General features: G+C 49.4%; 1 protein-coding gene and 1 non-coding gene across 2 annotated transcripts in view; one reads left to right on the top strand and one right to left on the bottom strand.

The window, feature by feature from the left end:
* The first annotated feature begins 261 nt into the window (after window positions 1-261).
* Window positions 262-14,670, top strand: part of ACOT7 (acyl-CoA thioesterase 7) — a 101,063-nt gene continuing 86,654 nt past the window's right edge. Inside the window, 2 exon segments of the mRNA XM_068986308.1 lie at window positions 262-313; window positions 316-415. Coding sequence (XP_068842409.1) covers window positions 262-313; window positions 316-415 — 152 coding nt within the window.
* TRNAE-UUC (transfer RNA glutamic acid (anticodon UUC)) lies at window positions 10,676-10,748 on the bottom strand. The gene has a single exon. It is a non-coding gene; the product is annotated as a tRNA-Glu (tRNA).

The raw sequence follows: 14,670 nt of genomic DNA on the forward strand, positions 1-14,670 counted from the left end.
CACGGGCGGGGGAAATCCCCATACGAACACGCTCGGCGCGGGCCGAGGCTCACTCTCGCGGCCGCCCAGTCCCATGTCGGCGCCGCCCAACAGCCGCCGAACCTTCTGGAAGCGGCGCCCCTCCGCCGCCGCCAGAACCGGACGCCGGGGGAGCGGACGCTGGCCCGGGGGCGGGGCGAGGGCGGGTATGCGGGGGGCGGAGCTTCGAGGGAGGCCGCGTTCGATTCGCCTTTGGCGATCAGGCACCGCCTCTCTGGCGCCATGGCTCCTCCTCCCCCCGCCCCCTCCATGGCGCCGCCCGGGCTCATTCATTCCGCCCCGGCCTGCCAGACACCTGCGCGCTCCCTCAGCCGCCCGCCGCCGCCACAATGTCGGGCCCCGCCGCCGAGACCCCGTCTGCCATCCAGATCTGCCGGTAAGAGGGGCGCGCGGCGGGCGGACGGGCGGCCAGAGGGCCTGGCGGACCCCCACCGGCCCCACGCCCTGCCCTACCCAGTCTCCGCCTCCGCCGAACCAGGCACCTCCGGACCCCGCCCGCCGCGGCCGGGATGCTCCTTAGATGCCACAGAGCCGGCAGCCTCCCCGCGCGCCCCCGCGCCGGCCTCCGGCGCATCTCTTGGGCGGCGCCGCGGTCACGCAGGCCGTTTGCGCGAGGAAGCGGCGCGGCGCCCTTCCCAGGGCGGGGGTCGGAGCGCGGCCCCCCGCGCCCCGCCCAGCTCTGCCCCGCCGGGTGCCTGAGCATGCAGGGGCCCCACCCCAGGTCCCACTGAGACCCCTTATTCGAGGTCGTTATCCGGGCGGTGGTGCAAAGCCATCCGGATCCCCGAACATGTGCGGCGCAGGTAACCCACTCGGCTGGGCGGCGGCCAGAACCCTTTGAGCCCTGGAGTAGGCGCCCGAGTGGGCGAGGGGCTGCAGTTACGCAGTCCTTGCAGTACCTTGCCCAGGTTTTGGTGTGGAGGAGGTGGCTGTTAACAGGAAAAAGAGGAAATACCTTTCCCTTCTGACAGCTCAGAGCTAAGAACAGAGGATGGTCCATTGAGCCCAGACGCATCTTACAGAATGGGGGTAAAGGGTGCTTGTCAGGGGCCCACCCCAGCCTTCCTTCTCCAGTGCTTGTGGGTAGAGGGCCCGAGGATGCCGGAGACCTCGAGCCGGCTCATTTCCGACCGGAGCAGGGTAACCTCAAGGTTACCTTCCATTCCCTCGGACAGAACGGAAGCGGGTATAGCCTGAACTGAGGAAGGGCGAGGAGTCTGGAAGGCCCTGCAGGCTCACAGGGCCTGTGCTTTCTGCACCACTGACAGTGACAGCACCTTCCTGTTTGGGCTCGGCTCCTCAGATTCTGGGGTTGGGCGTCACATTGACTTTCGGTTCAAGCCAAGTTGATTTCCTGAGGATATTGACATCTCGGAAGAGACAAAGGCTTAGGCGCGCCGTGCTGGATCCGTGGGGTCCCCTGAACCCAGCCCTACTTCTGACAAAGTCGGAGCCCTGTCCTGACCTCAAGGTCAGTTTTGACTTTTCTAGGGAGAGGAAATCTTTGAGAGAGCCTTGTGCCATTGATTTGTTATTGGCTATGTGACTGTCCTGGCCCCACCTACTCCAGGTTTGGGGGATGGTAATCGAAGTAACTGATCGTAAGAGACAGACAGGCCTGGAATCGGGTCCTTGGGGTCAGTCTCTACCTCATAATGGCCAGGTGACCTTGGAGCTCATCATTTGCAAAGGGTTTGTTCATTGTTTGCGTCTGGTTTGGTGTGCCCGGCATTTCCGGGAGGGTGGATGACAGGGATCCCAGGAGACTCTTAAGGTCATCCAGCCACAGGAGGAGGGAGAGGGTGCAGCTCCTGATAGGTCCCCTGTCTCCAGACCCACCTGTTTTCCACCTGCTCTCTGCAAAAGCAGATACTGATTTCAGTCTACTCATGGAAGGCTGGGCTTTTATTAATACTTCATCAGGATGGTGAATAGCCCATCTATACATAGTACTTTTTAAAAAACCAGCTTCTAATATAGTTAATAAGCAGCCTTAGGCACTTACACATGGGCCCACACTTCTCGCTCATAACGCCTGCTTACCTGGTTGCCTCTCCAGTATTCACAATGGCACATTGTTTAGGATTTGGGACACGAGGGTGCGATCCCTGGTGGAGGTGAGCCTCAGGTGGCCAACACAACTGTCAAAGAGAGTGGGAGGGGGTTGTGATGGGGTCCCTGGTCACGAGGGCTTGGCCCAGAGAAACCCCAGGACACTGTAGTGGAGGTAGCAGCAGGGTGGAGCCCTTTAAGGACATCTGAGCAGACACCCCATGTTGAAAGAGGAGCCTTCTGGCCTAGAGCAGCTCAGCCATGAATTTAATTAAGTGTCTGATTGCCTTCAAGGAGTAAAATCCCCCGAGGGAGGGTCCCCAGCTTAGGGAGTTCACAGTCTAGCAGGGAGAGGATCCCACAACCCCCACCATCCTATACAAGAGTTGTCCCATGCTCTTGGTTCAGAAGGAGGTGTTGAAGGGAGAGGGGCTCTAAAGGCTGGGGAAGGCAGTGCCAGGCCTAGCTGTGAATATGGCCTCTGCCTCTTGGAAGCTGCCAAGCTTTTTGACCCTCATTTTATCATGTGTGCTCCAGGTGCTAAACAAAGGGTTATCCAGGGCCTGGCAGAATGGCTTCCACCTTGTCAGTAAATGGAAGCTCTTTTTGTCTGAGAAGTGAGACCCAGACTCAGGAAGCTGAGGGCCTGGTTGGCATCCCAGTTCTGCCTCTTGCTGGTGTGGGCTTCAGACGTCAGTATTCTTGTCTTGTGCCTGATGTTGCTGTGAAATATAAGGCCTTTGGCACAGTGCTGGGCAGTTGTAGACAAAAGGAGCCGATTACCTCAGAGCCTGAACTTTGGACAGCAATCCGCTGCGGTGTGCTGCCTCCTCCTTCTTTTCTTTTCTGGATGCAACCAGGGATCAAACCTGTGCCCCCTGCATTGGAAGCGACGCGTCTTAACAGCTGGACTGCCAGGGAAGTCCCATGTACCCTCGTTATGACTGAGCCCCACAAGAAACTCTGCAACAGCATTTAAAGTCTCAGAAGAGCCTTTTTCTTTGGTTTTATTCTTAGTGATGCTAATTCATATCTTGTTAACAAATTGCTTTTTCCCTTGTTTGACCCAGAGTTCTAGAATGTCAGATGGGAATGACCCCTAGAAACTCCCAGCCCAACTCTGTCATTTTACAGATAGGGGAAAATGAGGCTCTCAGAGGTTACAGACTTGGACCAGGGTGGCCTTGGACCCAGACAGCCAAGGGAGTGAAGGCAACTGGTGGGTTGTTCCCTGTCAGGTGTTCCATTGTGTGTTTTTTTTTTTTGCCACACCTTATGGCTCGTGGAACTTCCCTGACCAGGAACTGAACCTGCATTCCCTGCAGGGGAAGCACAGTCTTAGCCACTGGACATGAGGGAAGTCCCCCACTGTCATGGTTTGTCTACTGCTCAAGTTCACATTCACATCTAGTTGTGAGGCTCAATTGTGGCATCAGCAGGGGCCCCTAGTAGGAGCCCTTAGGTGTTGGTCCAAATGAAGTTGAAGGTCATGTCCCACACCAGGGTGTTAGAGAGTGATGGAGATGCTCTGCGTCTGCAGAGTGCCGGGCACTAGCCACAAGTGGCCACTGAGTGCCTGGGATGTGGTTGGATGTGGAGGAAATGAATGTTTAATTGCATTTGTTTGTTGCTGTTGTTGTTTGGTGAGTAAGTAGTGTCGGACTCTTGCGACTCTGTGAACTGTAGCACACCAGGCTTCTCTGTCCATGGGATTTCCCAGGCAAGAATACTGGAGTGGGTTGCCATTTCCTTCTCCAGGGGAATCTTCCCAACCCAAGGATCAAACCCAACCCAAGGATTGAACCCTTGTCTTCTGCACAGGCAGGCAGGTTCTTTACCACTGAGCCACCAGGGGAGTCCCACATTTAAATTTGTTTAAGTGTAAACAGGCTGGCTTCCTGCGGCTGGTGGCTACCTTACGGGACAGTGTAGTAAGGAGAGGAATTTAAAAACCAGAATTCCTGGTAGGTCTCTGATGGCAAGGTTTCCTAAGGGAAGCTTGGGGAAACTTTGTGGGGACTAGTTAGCTCTCCAGCAACAGAGCCAGTGGAGGGAGACCTTGGCAGACAGCCTCCCGGGCAGCTAACCTGGAATCCTTTGTAGGTAGATGTGTCAAGTCTACAAGGTTTTCTTCTGCTTGCCCTGCTTTTCCATGTAAATCTGCTCCTAGGTGTCTTGAGCTCAGGGACTGCTTTGTTTTCTCTTGTGCCAGGAATGCCTAGCAAAGCACCTGATGCCAGTAAAGATGAATGGAATGGACCTGAATTTTAGTACAATTACACCTCATTTTATTGCATCTCAGTTTATTGCGTTTTGAAGGTTGTTGTTCATTGTTCAGTAGCTAAGTTGTGTCCGACTCTTTGGGACCGCATGCTGCAGCATGCCAGGCTTCCCTGTCCTTCACTATCTACTGGAATTTGCTCAAATTCATGTTCGTTGAGTTGGTGATGCCATCCAACCATCTCGCCCTCTGTTGCCCCCTTTTCCTCCTGCCTTCAATCTTTCCCAGCATCAGGGTCTTTTCCAATGAGTCAGTTCTTCGCATCAGGTGGCCAAAGTATTGGAGCTTCAGCTTCAGGATCAGTCCTTCCAGTGAATATTCAAGACTGATTTCCTTTAGGATTGGCTGGTCTGATCTCCTTGCAGTCTAAGGGACTCTCAAGTCTTTTCCAGCATCACAGTTCAAAAGCATTAATTCTTCTGTGCTAGACCTTCTTTATGGTCCAACTCACATCCATACGTGACTATTGGAAAAGTTATATCTTTGACTATACAGACATTTGTCTGTAAAGTGACTTGTCTGCTTTTTAATATGCTGTCTAGGTTTGTCATAGCTTTTCTTCCAAGGAGCAACCGCCTTTTAATTTCATGGCTGCAGTCACCATCCACATTGATTTGGGAGCCCAAGAAAAGAAAATCTGTCCCTGTTTCTACTTTTTCACCATCTATTTGCCATGAAGTGACGGGACCAGATACCACGATCTTCGTTTTTTGAAGGTTGAGTTTTAAGCCAGCTTTTTCACTCTCCTGTTTCACCTTCATCAGCAGGCTCTTTAGTTCCTCTTTGCTTTCTACCATAAGAGTGGTGTCATCTGCATATCTGAGGTTGTTGATATTTCTCCTGGCAATCTTGATTCCAGCTTGTGATTCATCCAGCATGGCATTTCACATAATGTACTCTGCATATAAGTTAAATAAGCAGGGTGACAATATACGGCTGGTGGTGGTGTTCAGTTGCCTAATTGTGTCTGACTCTTTGTGACCCCCATGGATTGTAGCATGCCAGGCCTTTCTGTCCCTCGCCATCTCCCAGAGTTTGTCCAAGTTCATGTCCATTGCATTGATGATAGGTACAGCTGGTAGATATGCCAATAAAGATGAATGGATGGACCTGAATTTTAGTACAGGTACACCTCATCTTATTGTGTCTCATTTAATTCCAGTATGAAGGTACTGCATTTTTTTTGTTGCTGTTGGAAATTGAAGGTTTTGTGGCCACTTTGCATTGTCAGGTGATGGTTAGCAATTTTTTAAACATTTATTCATTTTTTTGGCCATGTTAGCATTTTTTAAAAACATTTATTCATTTATTTGGCTGCATTGTGTCTTGGCTGCGGCATGCGTGCTCTTTGTTGCGGCACCTGGGCGCCTCTTGTTTTAGAGCATGGGCTCAGTAGTTGTGGTCCACAGGCTTAGTTACCCCAAGGCATGTGAGATCTTAGTTCCCCAATCAGGGATCAAACCCATGTCCCCTGCATTGCAAAGCAAATTCTTAACCAGTGGACCAGCAGGGAATTCCTGAGGGTTAGCATTTTTTGGTGATAAATTCTTTTTAATTAAAAAAAATTTTAATTGAAGCATAGTTACTGTATAATATTATACAAGTTATAGGTATACAATATAGGTGGGCTTTCCTGGTGGCTCAGCAGTAAGGAATCCACCTGCAATATAGGAGCTGCAGGAGACGCAGGTTTGATCCCTGGGTTGCGAAGATCCCCTGGAGGAGGGCATGGCAACCCACGCCGGTATTCTTGCCTGGAGAATCCCAAGGACAGAGGAGTTTGGCAAGCTACACTTCATAGTGTCACAAAGAGTCAGACATGACTGACTTAGCATGCATGCATATATGATATAGATATGTGATTTTTAAAGGTTGTACTCCATTTATGCAGTGTAGTCAGTGCTCAGTCGTGTCCAACTCTCTGCGGCTCCATGGACTGTAGCCTCCAGGCTTCTCTATCCGTGGAATTGTCCAGGCAAGAATACTTGAGTGTGTTGCCATGTCTTCCTCCAGGAGATCTTCCTGACCCAGGGATGGAACCTGCGTCTCCTGCATTGGCAGGTGGATTCTTTACCTCTAACACCAGCTGGGAAATCCATACGCCATTTATAGTTATAAATATTGGCTCTATTCCCCATGCCATAGGTATAAAATAAAATGTTTTTTAAGTTAAGGGGTGTACACTATTTTTTTAGGCATAATCCTATTGCACATTTAATAGTGTAACTTTTGTATGCACTGGAAACCAAAACAGTCCTGTGACTTGTTTTATTGCGATATGCGTTTTACTAGAACTGAACTCGTAATATTTTCGAAGTAGGCCTGTTTGAAATTTTTCTCTTTTCAGGGCTTTGTCTTTGGGCTCACAGCAGAGTTAATGAAAACACAGAATCTGAGTTACAGAAACCACACTTGAAGGTAGTGTTTTGGAACATTCCATAAAACGATGCTCAGTGGTGGCTTCCTTCCTGTGGCGATGTGGGCGCTGTGGGTGAAGATGCAGCCTTTGCAGCCCAGGGAGCCTGTGGGGGGTGAGGCTGTGCTCACCTGCCATCCCACCTCTGCCTGTAACCTGGCCAGGCAACCCGGCCTCACCCTTGGCTTGGCACCACCACTGACCAGCTCCCTGGTTTCAGTCAGGCCAGGAGTTGCGTTCCCCTGTGGGTGGGCTTTCTCTGGGGAGGGGGTCCCAATCTGGGGTGGTGACTGTGTTGTGTACCTCCTGGTCCATTTCCTTTAACTCTCAGAGGTATCCTGAGGAGGAGGGTAAACTCTATGGTCACGCACTCAGGGGCTACTTATATCTGACCAACAGAGGAAGCTTGTTATAAATTCTGATTTCCTCCATACAAATGATTTCAGTAGAAAATCAACAAAATCTGATTTTAGAGCGTTTATGAGGTACTTGGGGGAAACTTGACTAGTCCCTCGATAGTTAAAGATACTAAGGAATTTCTGGTTTTTTCATTGTCCATGCCATGAGGCCTGTGGGACCCTAGTTCCCAGAGCAGGGATCAAACCCACACGCCCTGCAGTGGAAATACGGAGTCTTAACCCCTGGACCACCAGGGAAGTCCCTGTGAACATTCTCCATAACTACCCAAAGCTGGAAAGAACTCACATCTTCATTGTCTGATAAAGAGATAATGAAAAGTACTCGACAACAGCAGCAAGAATCACTGATACACATACACACAAAACTCAAAGAGCTACACTGAGTATCTGACTCTATTGATGAGAAATTCTAGAAGAGGCAGAACTGTAGTGATAGAAAGCAGACCTGTGTGCCAGGGGCCAGAGCTGGGGGGAAACCAAGTGCAGAGGGGCAGGAGGGCACTTTGTGCTGTGCTGGAAATGTTCCGTCACAGCTGTGGTCCCTTACACAGGTGTGTGGTGGGAAGGGGGACCCCTTAAGGCTAGGGCCAGAGAACAGGACTCTTGTCTAACACTCAGAAATGAACTGTCCGAGGAGACACACGAGCTGACACAAAGCAAGAGATGTTGTTGGAAAGGGGTGCCTGGGAGGAGAGAAGTAGGGTAAGGGAACCCAGGAGGACTGCTCTGCCCGGTGACTTGCAGTCTTGGGTTTCATGGTGATGGGGTTAGTTTCTGGGGTGTCCTTGGCCAATCAAACCCTCCTGGTGGCACACAGGTTGCTCAGGCAAGATGGATGTCAGAGAGAAGGATTCTGGGAGGTGGTCAGACATGCGGTGTCTCCTTTTGACCTTTACTGATCTCTTCCAGTTGGTGGTGACTTACTAGTTCCGTGTTCCTTACGAGGCCCTCCTGTTGTAAAATAACTAACACAAATGATGACTAGGGTTGCCTGCTGGGGTCCAGCCCCGGTGGATCCAGGGTAATTCGAAGGTGGGGACGGAATCAGCGTCCTGGAAAAAACTTATTTAATTACAGATATATAGAGAGATTAGAAACGGATAGTGTAGTAGGAAAATTAGTGGAGAAAAAGAGGCTGAATAACTGGTTTACATGGAATACCAATCACCACCTACGTAGGCCACAGGCATCTTTCCATTTTCCCGAAGGAGAAGAGGCACTGAGGCCTCCCCGGTCTGATCTCAGAAGCCCAGGCAGAATTAGCAGGCTTGGTGAGTACCCACATTTCAGATGGGAATTCAGCCAGGAAAGCGGGGAGCAAGAAAGAAACGACACGGGGGAATCAGTCTTTCCAGAAACTGATCCGATTTCTTTATTTTTCAGGTTTGTTTATATACCTTTTTGTTATACATAGGGATGAATACAGAGTCACACGGGGGTCAGCAGACCTGACCCTTGTCACAATTAGGTGCTTCATATAAAATTATACAAAGGTCTTATGGGTTTTTACATCATCTTCTAGCCATGAGGTCTGCTGACATTTTATGGCCCTTTCTGAGGGGGCTGGTCAGTTAACCAGAAAACTTATTTTTCCAGGGGTGATTTTTTCTTAAATCAGGCGTCACCCTCCAAATAAAGTTGCATTCCTATAGGGTGAGGGTGTAGTGAGTTACAATCAAGAAAGGAATTTACTTAACCTAAGGTTTAACATGATTAATCTTAAAGGTTAATACTTATTTCTCCTATATGCTAGTTATATTCATTATAAGGGCAGGGAATATGGAGATTTAGCAGCAAACATCAGCCCAACAAATGTTTCCCTTAAGATCTATTTAGTCTTAAGATAGTGATAAAGTTACATTTTTGCATAGCAAGGACACAGTGATTTATAACAAAGTACAGTGGTCTATAATAAAAGAGAAAATTCATTAACTCAAAAAGTCTAGTATTGCTAACATCAAAAACTACTATATTTCCTTTTCTATATTCCAAATACATTGAAATATATTCCCAGGTGCCTAAGGATATGGAGGCCTGATGGCAATCATTGACTCATCAATGAAAAAAGCCCTGCGCTAATACTCCAAACTCTCTGTGCTGTTTATGGTTGAGAGGTTGTCACACAAGCTAGTCTGTCAGCAGAGAGGTTTGACCTGAGACACCCTTGTCACACCCAGGGCAGGGAATTAGCAGTAATTATTGGCAGGACAAATGAAAAAACCCTTCACCAATATAATTTCTAATCAACCCACTAATACTATACTAATGATCTTCTAACTTCTCAAAAGAGTCTGTATTTAGAAAGTTTTAAAACACCCCTTGCCTCTCACAGTTGGGAGGCTGTAAACAATCACATGCACCCATGGACTGTAGCCCACCAGGCTCCTCTGCCCATGAGATTTTCCAGGCAAGAATACTAGAGTGGGTTGCCATTTCCTTCTTAAATGGGATCTGTATAATGAAACCTAAAAATGGTGATAACATATATACACTATTGTGCATAAAACAGATAGCTAGTGGGAAGCTGCTGTATTGCACATGCAGCTTAGCTTGGTGCTCTGTGATGACCTAGAGGGATGGGATGGGGAGGTGGAAGGGAGGTTCAGAGGGAAGGGATATATGTATACATGGAGCTGATTCACTTCATTGTACAGCAGAAACTAACGTAACATTGAAAAGCAGTTATACTACACTAGGAAAAATCAACGATCTAATAGAGAACCTTCAGAGTTCGTAAGTTGAAACACTCTTGTCACGCCCAGGAGTTTTTATTAACTTGGAGCTGCAAGTTAACTCCTTCTCCGAGAGAAATGGTTATGGGGGAGAGCCCCCCGTAAAGTACTCTGGTTTTGGGAGTAGGTGCTCGGGAACAGGGGGTTTCCTGAGGCTTGATCACGCCTTTGCGTATGCCAAGCTTCCTTCCTCATGACCTTTGCCATGGGTGGAGTTCCTCACGCTGGCCCCCGGCAGTTGCCTGGCCAGGGTGGGCAGTTTCAGAGTGTGCTTCCCCTAACAAGTGTATACACTTTTCAAAAGTGAACTGTAGGTGATTTTACAGTACACACATTGTACCTCAGTAAAGGTTATTATTATTTTTAAAAAAGCCATAACTACAATGCAATTACCTCACCTTAAGGAAAAAAAAAGGGGAATTCTCCGGCAGTCCAGTGGTGAGGTTCCGCATGCTGTGAAGTGCAGTCAAAAAGAAAAGCGTTAACAACTGCAGATTTCAGAACGTTTCGAACGTAGCTGGGGAAACTTGAGCACTTACTTGATATTTAGTGCTATCGAGAGGGTCTCCTTTCTGCTTGCTAAATGGGATGCTGTCCAATTCACAAGCTGTTGAGTAAAGCCAATTAGAAAAAGTTATATTAATGAATTTGTATTATGTTTTAGGTGGGTAATTGTTTTGTGGTTCTGTTTTTATTTTTATTCTTTGGCCCTGGGGCATGGCTTGTGGGATCTTAGTTCCCTGACCAGGGATTGAACCTGGGGCCTTGGCAGTGAAAGTGCCAAGTCCTAACCATTGAACTGCCAAGGAATTCCTGTTGGTCTGGTTTTAAAACAGAGTCTTCATCTCTTGGAGGAAATGCTGAGATATTTACGAATGCCAGCCTGTGCCCTCTGAGGTTTCTTTCAGTCTTGTTACCAAGTCTAAGCTCGCTCTGCTCATCACACAACAGGCCAGTGAATTCGAGAGATGAGGTACTGAGGCAAGGAAAATGACTTTATTCGGAAAGCCAGCTGACTGAGAAGATGGCAGGCTAGCGCCTCAAAATAACCATCTTCTTGGGGTCTGGATGCCAGGTTCTTTTATACATGAGAGAGAAAGAAACAACGGGGAACTAAAGTCAAAAGGCAGAACAGAGAGGGAGGTGCAGTGGGGAAGTAAAGTGAAAGGGTCTTCAGTCTTGCAAAACATCTCCAAGGGAATGGGCAGCCTTAGAAGGGGTGTGTTAATCTCTTCTATTCACAGCTTGTTATTGTTCAGTCTTTCAGTTGTGTTGACTCTTTGTGACCCCATGGTCTATAGCACGCCAGGCCTCCCTGTCCATCACCAACTCCCAAAGTTGCTCAAACTCATGTCCATTGAGTTGATGATGCCATCCAACCGTCTCATTCTCTGTCGTCCCCTTCTCCTGCCTTCAATCTTTCCTAGCATCAGGGTCTTTTATAAAGCATTGGCTCTTCACATCAGGTGGCCAAAGTATTGGAGTTTCAGCTTCAGCATCAGTCCTTCTAATGAATATTCAGGATCGATTTCCTTTAGGATCGACTGGTTTGGTCTGGGACAAACTATCTCTCCAGGAGCTGAACAAAGGCTCTTTAGTTTACTGTCAAGCAGAGGGGCAGGGTCTTCCAGGCATGCCATTAAGTATGATTATAATAACAAATGCAATGGAAAGCAAGTCAAAGAAACAGTTGCAATGTGGAGTCAAAATAGGCTTCTTCCCTGCATCAGTCACACCTGGAAGCTGGAGGGGAGCCAGAGCCCACCTTTTGAAGCTGTTTGCTAACCCACTCCAGTGTTCTTGCCTAGAGAATCCCAGGGATGGCGGAGCCTGGTGAGCTACCGTCTATGGGGTCACACAGAGTCGGACACGACTGAAGTAACTTAGCAGCAGCAGCAGCTGGGGACCTTGGAACCTACTGCCTTCTCTCTACTGAGGAAAGCCTCTTAATGTTGTCCACATTAAAGAATAAGAAAGAGGGACTTTTCCTGGTGGTCCAGAGGTTAAGAATTCGTCTGCCAATGCAGGGGACACGGGTTCCATCCCTGGTCCAGGAAGATCCCACATGTCACAACTAAGACCCGGCACAGCCAAAGAAAAAGAAGTAAAAAGGAGTCACAGCTCCAGACCTATTGCCTCTGTTTCTTGGGAGTCCGGGGTGGGGAACCTGCGTCTTCCTTGGCTCTCCGCTGGAGCCTCACATGGCACCCGCGAACTTCCGCCCTGCGGTGGTGGCATCTTGCTCACCTGAGCCGTCTCTGGACCCTTGCGCTAGTTGGCAGTTGCCCAGCCTACCTGTCCACCTGCTGTGTGGAGGCCCTTCCAGCGGGCGGGGGCGAGGGGCTGCTGCTGCCTGCCTGCCTGATTGATGGTCCTGGAGACGGAACCTTGGTGGGCGTGGATTACAGCCCCACCCATTTCCTCCAGTCCTGCGCACCGATTGTGGTCCTGTGGATACCTTCATTCTTCGTTTGCTCATCAGAGACCCCGGCTCAGCGACTTCATGCTGGGTCACAGATTCTTTCTATTTTGGGCCCTGCAGCCTGTGAGAGCCACGGCAGCTGCCAGCTGCTGGGAGGAGGGGCCATCCCAGGAGTAGGCGCTCAGCATTCCTGAGCGTCAGGGAGGCCCCTTGAAGGCAGAGAGGCGGTGGCTAAACCCTGTGCCGGCTCAGGGTAAACAGTCTGGGCCGGTCTCTGAAGGATGAGGCTGCTCACCCGGGCTCTCTGCCTCTGTGGGCTGCGCAGGCAGGCCGCCTCCAGGAGGCCAGTCACTGTCCAGGAGTGTCTGGGGCACAGGAGCTCCAAGAGGCCGGGGCAGAGATGCTGGGCTTCCACCTGGGCTGTTGGAACCAGATCTGCTCTGTCGTCTAAACTTGGTGGCATTACAAGGTAGGATGACAGGGACACTGTGTGCCCTGAGCCATGCTAGGCCTTTGGTGTCCAGCCCAGGCCTTGTGACTCAGGATTTCTTGGTAATGGTTTGGAGTGGACAGTGGGTGCTGGGTGTTGTGAACTGCGTGTTCTGTGGGATTGAGCGTGCCCCTCTGTGTATGCATCCTCAGTGGAGACCTGGCATCTTTTTCCACCGGGACCCCACTCAGCTTTGTTGGAGGAGGTGGGCTTTGAGAGCGTGGGATGAGCATGGAGCTCAGAGCACCCTGAGATCGGAGCAGGCTGCTGTGTTGGCAGGTGTCTGCCTGTGCTCAGGCTGCCAGAGGGGGCTGCCAAGAGAGCAGGGGGCTGCAGGTGTCCGCTCTCCTCGCCCCTACCCTCCCCGCATTGAGCTGGGATTTTTTTTTTTTTGGACTTGTTGAGGGAGGCGGGGGGGGGGGGGGCAGCTGTCCTCATGTGATTGGCTAATCCTCTGGCAATGTAGTGAACTTGGGATAAACCTCCGGTGGGTGGATTCTGGTTCTTTGTACCAGCTTTATTGAGTTGTAATTCGCATCCCATTGACGCATCATCCATTGAAGTATGGAGTTCAGTGGCTTTTTGAACATCCAGAGTTGGGCAGTCATTACCACCACCAATTTAGAACATTTTTGTGACCTCTTTGAGAAAAGCCTTTTCTCTCCATTCCCCCTAATCCACTTTCCTTCTCTGTAGATCTCCTTGTTCTCGACATGTCATGTCGCTGGAGCCAAGTGATGTGGTCTTTGTGTCTGGTTTCTGTCACTCAGCACCATGTTTTCAGTGTTCATCGGTGTTGTCACACGTGTCAGTGCTTGCTTCATAATACTCCACTTATGGTTATGTACCACCCTGTTTAAGACTTCCCTGGTGGCTTAGATGGTAAAGCATCTGCCTACAGTGTGGGAGACCTGGGTTCGATTCCTGGGTCGGGAAGATCCTCTGGAGAAGGAAATGGCAACCCACTCCAGTATTCTTGCCTGGAAAATCCCATGGATGGAAGAGCCTGGTAGGCTACAGTCCATGGGGTCGCAAAGAGTCGGACATGACTGAGTGACTTCACCTTACCTTACCGTACCACCTTGTTTATCCATTCATCAACTGATGCATGCCAACGTCTCCAGCGTTTTGGCCTTTATGTGGACATATGTTTTTATTTCTCTTGGGTGGCATCATAAGAAATGTGTATTTGGTTATTATTCCTAGGTCTTGGCACAGAGCTCCTAAAACCCTTAACATTCCCTGGGTGGTAGTGAAAGGTTGTTGCTGAACCACAAAAAGATGCTGGGATTCTTGGCCTCCGGAGGAGAAGAATTCAGTCCGGGGCCAGAGACGAGGCTTGATCGCTCGGAGCTTTTGTGTAATAAAGTTTTATTAAAGTATAAAGGAGATAGAGAAAGCTTCTGACATAGGCATCAGAAGGGGGCAGAAAGAGTACCCCCCTGCTAGTCTTTAGCTGGATGTTATATAGTCACCAGCAGTCTGTTAATGAAAGAAAGGAATGTCTCAAAACTTAGAATGGCACCAGGCCCCTCACCCGTAAGATGTATTTTGGGATAATCTTGGCTCCAAATGGTTCATCTTGGGCCATAAAAGGATTAACTTGAATCTTGAAGAAGGGCAGAGCACCATGCAAATAGTGTCGTTTACACAGATTAGAGGAACAATATTGGAGTATAACAACAGACTGGTTTATCAAGTAGGTTCTGAGCCAAAAGGCAGAACCGACTGGAAGACAGAGTTTGGGGTAAATGCATAGTACATTAGCATAGCCTAAGATAAACATTTCCATAAGAAAAAGGCATTTGTTAACTTCAGG

Source organism: Capricornis sumatraensis, chromosome 14 (genome assembly GCF_032405125.1).
Source record: "Capricornis sumatraensis isolate serow.1 chromosome 14, serow.2, whole genome shotgun sequence".
NCBI classification, from domain to species: Eukaryota; Metazoa; Chordata; class Mammalia; order Artiodactyla; family Bovidae; genus Capricornis; species Capricornis sumatraensis.